The sequence below is a fragment of the Monopterus albus genome, unplaced genomic scaffold (genome assembly GCF_001952655.1).
Source record: "Monopterus albus unplaced genomic scaffold, M_albus_1.0 scaffold375.1, whole genome shotgun sequence".
NCBI lineage: Eukaryota > Metazoa > Chordata > Actinopteri > Synbranchiformes > Synbranchidae > Monopterus > Monopterus albus.
In genome coordinates this window covers 289,705-298,537 of record NW_018128255.1, presented here as the reverse complement: position 1 = coordinate 298,537, position 8,833 = coordinate 289,705, and the positions used below count along the sequence as shown (strand labels likewise).

At 40.6% G+C, this 8,833-nt stretch overlaps 1 protein-coding gene across 1 annotated transcript in view; it reads right to left on the bottom strand.

Moving 5' to 3' along the window:
* Nucleotides 1–8,501, bottom strand: part of LOC109951321 (golgin subfamily A member 6-like protein 22) — a gene marked incomplete at its 3' end in the record, with an annotated part of 12,428 nt that extends 3,927 nt beyond the window's left edge. Inside the window, exons 1-3 of the mRNA XM_020585768.1 lie at nucleotides 7,859–8,501; nucleotides 1,383–1,804; nucleotides 117–1,282 (exon numbers count right to left, since the gene is read on the bottom strand). Coding sequence (XP_020441424.1) covers nucleotides 117–1,282; nucleotides 1,383–1,804; nucleotides 7,859–8,214 — 1,944 coding nt within the window. The remainder of the gene's footprint in view (nucleotides 1–116; nucleotides 1,283–1,382; nucleotides 1,805–7,858) is intronic.
* Nucleotides 8,502–8,833: the final 332 nt, after the last annotated feature.

Below are 8,833 nucleotides of genomic sequence, written 5' to 3'. Positions count from 1 at the left end.
TATTCTTCCTTCCTAGCTCTCTCTTCTTCCTCTTGTCTTCTCTCCTCTTCTTCCTTTTGCCTCTTTTCATGTTCCTCTAGTCTCCTTTTCTCATGCTCTTCATTTTGTCTCCTAACTCTCTCCTCTTCCTCTCGTCTCTCTTCCTCAGCCCTCTCCTCCTCCTTTCTTATCCTTTCCTCTTCCTCCTGCCTAACCTTCTCTTCTTCAATCCTTCTCCTTTCTTCTTCTTCCTCCAGTCTCATTTCCTCCGCTAATTTATACGCCTCTTCTCGTCTCCTTATCTCATCTTCTTCATTTTGTCTCTTAACTCTCTCTTCCTCAGCCCTCTCCTCCTCCTTTCTTATCCTCTCCTCTTCCTCCTTCCTAACTTTCTCTTCTTCAGTCCTTCTTTCTTCTTCCAGTCTTCTCTGTTCCTCTGCTAATTTATACGCCTCTTCTCGTCTCCTTATCTCATCTTCTTCATTTTGTCTCTTAACTCTCTCTTCCTCAGCCCTCTCCTCCTCCTTTCTTATCCTCTCCTCTTCCTCCTTCCTAACTTTCTCTTCTTCTGTCCGTCTTTCTTCTTCCAGTCTTCTCTGTTCCTCTGCTAATTTATGCTCCTCTTCTCGTCTCCTCCTCTCTTTCTGAGCCCTTTCCTCTGCCATTCTAATCCTTTCCTCCCTTTGCCTTTTTTCTTCCTCAATTCTCATCCATTCTTGTTCCTCTAGTCTCTTCTTCTCCTCTGCTACTCTTTGAAGTTCTTCTTGCGCAACCCTCTCCTCTTCCTTTTTTCTCTTCATCTCTTCCTCCCTCTGAATCCTTTCCTCTTCCTTCCTTTTAAGTCTCTCATCAGTCCTTTTTCTTTCTTCTTGCTCTTGTCTCTCCTCCTCAGCCAACTTCTCAAGCTCTTCTTGCCTCTTCACCCTCTCCGCTTCCATTCTCTTTCTCTCCTCCTCCATCATTTCCTCCTCCTTCCTTCTAAGATCATCCTCATCTTCTTTAATATTTTCTATTTCAGCCATATCTTCTTCCTCCTCCGTCCAGTGTGAATATTGTCTTACTGCCTTTAGTGAATCAAAGGGTGGAGAGCTTTCAGGGACGTCATCCATAGAGCCGTGGCCTGAACTGGCTAGACTGAAGTTTGAGTCGATCCGAGAAGCTCGAGGTTGTGGCTCCTCAGAGTATACATGACTGCTATTGATGCAAAAATTACTCTGCTCCACAGCAACATGTTTTTGGTGGCCAGAGGTGGAATCTTTGCTGTCTGAGCGTTTATGTATCATGAACTTGAATTTCTTTTTACCTGGAAGAATATTTAACATGAATTTAGTGACAAAGAAGACAAGAACAGAAAGAACAATTATGAAAAGATATATAAAAACTCTTCCTGCTCCACTCCTGACCTTCAGAGGACTCAACATTAAGACCAGATGACTGGCTGCCACTCAGTGAGGAGTTTTTTGCAGGCAGAACAGACATGGACTGAGACATGTTCCTCTGCAGGTTAGACTTGGAAGAAAATAAAGATTTGATTTTCTTTTTCTTCTTCTCTTTGCCTGCAGCTGCTTCTTCATTCCCATTGGCCTCCTCCTCGCTGTCTGTCAGAACCTGAGTGAAAGACGGCACCACGCTAGAAACGGTGTCCGATTCTTTTTTCTTGCCACGAACTTTATCTTTGAACTTGTCCAGGCGAGACCGGGATTTGCCAGCAGAAGAGAGGTCAAACATGCTGGCGGTCATGTTGCTTCTCATGAACTTGATGTCCAGAAGAACCTCTCCTCTGGCTTTGTCTGTCTTGCCAGTCTTGCCCAGCAACTTGAACCATCTGAGGAAGGAAGACAGGAGGATAGTTTGATTTTCTGCATGCTAATTGATATATAATCCACAAATGACTGAGGATTTTACAGATATTATTACTTTGAGAAGAAAGAGTTGAGGTTAAAACAATGTTGGGCATGCAATGACTTTTTTTGGCCATTTGGGGGCAGCAGAAACAAGTGTTGAACACAATGACAAGTTGTTATGGTGAACCTGTTAGCAAACAACTCATATTTACACACCCAGTGGAGCAACATTATCATTCAGTTTGGGTTGTAGACAAGATTTATCTCTGAACAGCTGCTGGTTGTGGCTGAAAACTAAATTTAAAGAGTGGTGAGAGTGAATCAAATTCACTATGCTGATGGTTAGTACTTAAAGTTTCTTTGTGGAAACTATGATCCATCATAAATGGGAAGGGACTCCGCAGAGACTTGAATGTTTTGGGAACGTCTGTGATGATCTCAGCCTAACCAGCAAACTGACCATGAAGGAAAGTTTTTGAAATACTGTACTGTCTGTGGCAGCCTCTATGAATGCCTGTACTGTGTAGTTTTAGAATTAGTAGTCGCTGTGACCCACTCTGCCCTTGACTACATGCAGATTGCATGTTCCTACATCTAAACCTGCAGACAGTAAACAGGGCAGTTGCCCGCCTGAAGGAGTATCCAACAAGAATAGTGCTCTTCATATAACTAGCCAGGTTCACAGGGAACCAATCTTCTATTAGCCTCATCACCTTTTATACACAGTGTAGGTATAGCACATGTCATACAAAGAGACAACTTAAAGTGCCTTATATACAGTAGCAGCTGAAAGCAGCTTCATCCTGCTTGGTTGTGACCTGATTTTTTCCTGAGGATCCAAGAGCCCGGTTCTGTTTGTATTCTTCAAGGGGATGTATTTTGGTCCCATACCACCGAGTGATATATAAACTAACAGGAGCACTTTAAAATCTATTCTGTTGATAACTGGCAGCCACTGTAAGGATTTAAGAACAGATGTGATGTCCTCATTTCTCCTGGTTCTTGTTAAAACTCTGGCAGTAGCATTCTGAATGAGCTGAAGTGGCCTACAAACAAAAGATTATTACAAGAGTCCACACTGCTGGAAACAAAGGAATGAAGGTAAGCACCACAGAGAAAGAATCAATGCCAACAGACCTCCTACTCGGGTCACGTGTCCCTGTTCTGTACTTTAGTTAGGTAGACAACATAAACAATGGTTACAATTTCAAACTGCAAAGATAAAGTGTAATCAGGTTCAGTAGTATGCCCACTGAAACCAGAACAGACTCAACTTTGCACTGATTCTGCACGTCATGGTCCAACACTGACAGAAGGGATTCAGAATGAGCAGAATAAGTTGACAGAACAAAGGGAAAATAACAGTCAGCATAAAAAGTGCCTGTCAAGCAAAAATGGGAGGTCAGATCACCACTGAGCAAACAACTCTAACTGAAAACTGGATTCCTGTGGAAATGAGGAATGAGCCGTGTGTGCCCTTGAGTGTTTAAAAAAAAAAAAAAAAAACACCTACCCCACAGGTCTGTGTTGTGGCTATAGCGGATCACTTTTCTTAAAATGTAAGACACAGAAGCAACTCTTAAAATCAATGTGGTTTAAAAATAATAGAACAATGTGAAAGCATTTTGCATCACAAGAGACTGTCTAAATATATAATATTGTGTGTATGTGCTATAGACAGTATTCCCCCCAGTATTACATAAAGTGTAATATACTAGAGCTGAATACTGTGCCTTCCTCTCAGTGGTCCTGAATCAATTAGGTTGTCGAGATCCACCCTCAGGAATGTTTCAGATGTGTGGAAACAAATTGAGAAAACCTCTTTTCCTGGGATTTGCAAAATGGACACGACTGCCAATACAGCTTCCCTGCCTACTACTGCTGATGTATAAGGGAATATGCAACTTTAATACTCCACTGCGAGGTTCCTTCATAATGTACCTGATGAAGGTTCTTCATCAAAATACTGCAAGATATAAGGGATATGCAAAATGTAGACAGTGTTCTGTAGCCATTCTTGCACAGTTCATAAGTGGTACAACGATATAAAAAGAATATTTAATCCAATTCTCCTGTAGAATCATAGCATCCTTCTGATAGTTTCAGTGTCAGAGCAGAGTGACTACCCATCTATATCGCATATCCTGTATGGGGGGGGGGGTTATACTTGCCATTATGATACATTGCATATCAATAACAGAAAATATCACTTATATTTGATTGAATTCAATCATACTGCCCAGCCCTATAGTGGGCCTGCAATACAATATTAATACTTAATTAGTATATTATGGCATAGTATACTACAACATAGCTTTAGCTTTAGTGTTGCTGTTAGTATAGTTATAGTAATAGAATTAAAAACAGCACAAGTAGGCTATAGTATTAGCATTACTATAGTACAGTATACAGTCACTAGTATGACTAATTCAGTATAATGTAGTACAGGTTTAATCACCATCCTAACTTTTGACATTTTGCCTACAGAAGCCACCAACACAGATACATCCCGCATGCAAAAAAAAGAGAAGAAGTAAGCTATTTCAGTTAACTCAGAAGGGAAGTTGCAAAAGTGTTTGGGCGTTATCTAGTTGGTTTAGTGAGCAGTGTGCAGGAATTAAACGCGGCTTTCACTTAATGAATAGACAAGAATGATGATGTTTATGCCCTTCAAATTTAGTAATCCCACACCACTGTTAACAGAAGAAACTGTGCTGCTCTGTTGTACGGACAGAACCAGAAGAGGATAAAGCATGACTCAGTATTTCTTAAATTTATTCTAGTATTCTGCAAAAACACACATCCTTCCTTGGGAAGCCCATCTACAGATAAGGTCCTATGAGGCTAAAGCCTTTCTTATCACAGAGTACAGCTGCGTCAGTGGGAGAAGAGCTGAAAGACAAAAACAACTCAGAGATGATATCCAAGGAGCAAACTGTTCTGGGCTTATCGGATCAGTCCACACCCAGGAACCAAAGAAGCAAAATGAAGGCCAACACAACCAGACTGAAACTGAAAAGCAATATTCCCTTTCTCCATATGTGTGACAAACCACTGCTTGAAACTTGCATCGTTTCAAACCAAAATCAATCAACAAAACCTAGAGCACACACACTGTCAAAGAAAGCAGAACTTAACAGGGAAGCTGCTGTTAAACTGAAGCTGAAATTAAGACTTTTGTTGCTGTAGGTGCTCATGCTGCAATACGTCTAAAAGATACTATGAAAATGATGGCTGACAAATTCTTTGCTTCAGTTTCAGGGTCGTGTATTATACTGATTCACTGTTGCGACTTACTGAAACCAGAGAAGTCATTAATGTGATTATTTAACAACTATGACAAGTCAAAAGCTCAGCTGGGCATTTGAAAACTGCACATTCAAGTGAAACCTTTTTTGTTCCACATTAAAATTTTGCCAGTTAACCCTTATTTCAATTAATTATTAATTTATAATCTGAAACAATTTTAAGCCAACATAAAAGAAGTCATTTCAACAACTGCAATTTCATGACAAGTGGAAAAACTCTACAGCATATGCCGAGGAAGATCACACAAGATCACTACTTCTTTACAAGTGGAAGCTATTAAAATATAACCATTGTTTGTCACAGTTCTGCTTCATCTCTGATGCTTGTGGGACCTTCCTCATTTGGAGTAGTAAACATGCATCTGAAAAACTTTTTACAATGGGTCTTCCCTTTTAGGATTAAAAGCAATAATAAGTAAACCATACAATCATCAAATGATGGAATACGTATGAAGCACCTCAAACATAATACTAATTTAGATGTCTTAAGAGTGTATTTTATACAGACATCTATAATCCAGTGGTCACTGAAGTGAAGCGTAATAATAGTGGGCCATCTTTGGTAAGACACATCCCAAAAAAAAAGGGACACACGACTCAACAGTAGAGCTTCTGTAGTGTTTGCTCGTAACAGTCTGTCAGGGGCCATTACAGCCACAGTGGTCCACTGAAGTAAAACTGACCTTGCTTCACTGCTGCCATGCTCTGTTGTTTATTTTGTGATAAAACAGTCAAGGAATGTGAAGCTACTGCCAAATTGAAACCTCAGAGGCAAGGTGCATTCACCAAACAAGCATACCATTCGCTTTGTCAAAGACAGCAGAGATCTGCACGGCGTGAAACCACATTGTGTGCACAGTCAAACACACAGCACACAGCCAGGTGAAGCTCATATTCTTCTGATCAGAAGGAGAGAGTCTGACACTATCCAAGCCCGAGCAGAACAGCATGAAATGTTATGTGACAGAATGAATTTTAATCCCATCTTATTTCATTTTCTCAAATCTAATTTTATGATAGATTTTTTTGCTGTGACATTCATGACTTGTTGGGACATTCACAAAAAAAAAAACACTAAATTCACAGTTTTATAAAAAGGTTTGCCATTATATGGTTTCATGATGAGCAAAACATTAACAGAAATAAGCCACAACGTCACATCAGCTTTGGGATGGACGATATTACAAATCATGCAATTATCTAAGACGTCACCCAGAGCAGACACACCCAAACAACAACCAACCAACCCCTGAGAAAAAGGGTGTGCTCGTGCATTTAGATTAGGTTGGTATGCAGTCTGCTTTGTATAATACTAGTAACATGGTGGTGGACTAAAACACTCAGAAACAGCTTAGCACAACAAAACATGTTCCATTTTTCCAATCATTCTCGACTGTGAAGGGACAAGAGATTATTCTTGCATTTAAAATTCTGTCATGGATATCTTGAATTAAATGAGCAACCTTTTCTTTGGCCAAGTGAAGAACATGTTTTCTGCTTAAAAGAGCTGGTAAAATGACCATTACTAAAACTCTACAGTGGTTCCAGCAAGGCCTGTAAAACCTGTTCACCGTCACTATTACCACCAGTGCAGTTAAGATGGGTGTGATTTTCTTTGGCGAGGACAATAAAATATAATCAACACTTCAAGTAGTTACTGAATGAATGGGCTAATCTTTTGACTCACTTCATTCACCTGATTAATACTGATTGGCATCCTTGACAGAACAAATCCTTTAAGCTGCTCTGGAGCAAGTGGGAAATATTCACAAGTCAAACCCACCAGAGCGCGTCAGTGTAGTGATGGATGATCGTGTGTATGTACTCAAATACCTCTCATCAGTAGAAACAGGTGCACAAATCAGAGAGAAATCATACTCACATTTAAATCTTAACAAAACTTTAGGACATTAAGGAAAACATCTAACAAACCTAATCCATAGTTTTTATATTACAACAGAAATGGTTTGCAATTCTTAGGGATTAGAGTTTTTTGTCCTACAAATTCACACAGTGCTGGAGTATGACTGACAGAACCAGCAACCAGGAGTTTTTAGCCTCTGGAGCAAATGAAAATCAAACTAGCTTTGCACCTCCCTCTCTTCATTTACATGTAGCTACAATAGTGTGCATAGAAATAAAAAGACATTCTTGCATTCCTATGAATGAGAAAAACCTCCAAGCAAAAATCATATGTAGCTGATGTGGAGAAGCCGAGATTCCTTCATAATAGTGACCATATGGTATGTAGTTTTAAAAGGAAAAACCAAGATTTCATTGGAAACAAATAAACCATTTGTCAACTGACATTAAATGAATCATGATGTATTGATGAGGCTGGGGCAGGCTCATTTTAAGTAAAAATTAATCAGTTCCCACTTGCTGAGGTGGAGCTGCTTTGTGGCCATCAGGTCAAATTACTTAAAATAAAGAAAGGCTAAAAATGAAGCATTTATTTATTTACTATTTACTTTAGTTTGTTTTATACAGTATTTATTGCATTTCATGTACATGTGTTTTTATTCGTGTTACACTGTGGGCCCATCTTGACATTCAACTGAACATATTTGGACTGTTAGTTGGACACATCAAACATTTATGGGCTCTAGGAATTTGTGACCTCCATTCAAGTCTTGTAGCCTGTTGCACCGAGTCATTTTGAACTTTAATTTACAGTTAAATTCTGACTTCAGTTTACTTCCACTACTGCTATATTATTCTACTTACTCCGTCTTTTCGCGGGTTTTGTCCTCACTGAGCTGCAGCAGGTTGATGACAGCCTGTCCCAGCAGTTTGTCTGGACCCATCAGGGCCCGGTGCATGACTTGCACATGGAGCGTACTCCGCTCGCGTCCTGCCCCGCCGCCCTGCTGCAGTGGTGACGGCAGTTCGAAAGCGGCCTCCTCCTTCCACACCGGGGCCACGCACTTCTCCACCACAGTGGTCTGATACTTCTCCTTGCCCACTTGCATGACAGCGTACGCATCGTTGGTGCCGCTTTTCCCCTTTATCCTGAGGCCTCTGGCTTGAAGTACTGTTACCTGGACGCTTGTGGGACACCACTCCGGATCCGCCAAAGACATGATCGCACTACGTGTTGCTGGATGATCACCGTGATGAAATATTAAATCCAAAAACAAAACGCGGCAGCGGCGTCTACCATCGTTCCACGTGAGGTGGACAAAAGTTTTCCCGTGAGTTTGGTTGAGGAAACAGCTGAATGGGCGTGTTTACACGAAGAAGACACTCCCACAGATTAACAGGTTGCAGTAGGCGAATTTGACACGCCGGGTATTGTGCTCATTCACACCAAAACAATCACCTATTGATCAAGAGCACACCTGATCCTTCTTGACACTTGCCGGAGCGCATCAGCATCAAGACACAGGTGCGTTGATTGAGTGCCTGGGATACTTTAATATTGGTCAACTAGGATCCTTATTAGAGCTGGAACAAGGTCATGCAAACCTAAGTTCTTGATAAGGTCCACGTGAATGAATGCATGAAATGGACCGAGTACAGTGTCATGCCATTTCATTGCCCATTCCTGTGGGATTATAAAACAGACACATTACATCAAATATCAGCAACACAATATATATAAAGTTTTCTTCCTGAGTTTCCAAGCTTTCCTGAAATAGGAAGCCTCCTTTTCAGACATATTTGTCATCCATTCATGTCCATCGCGTCATTTATATCCTT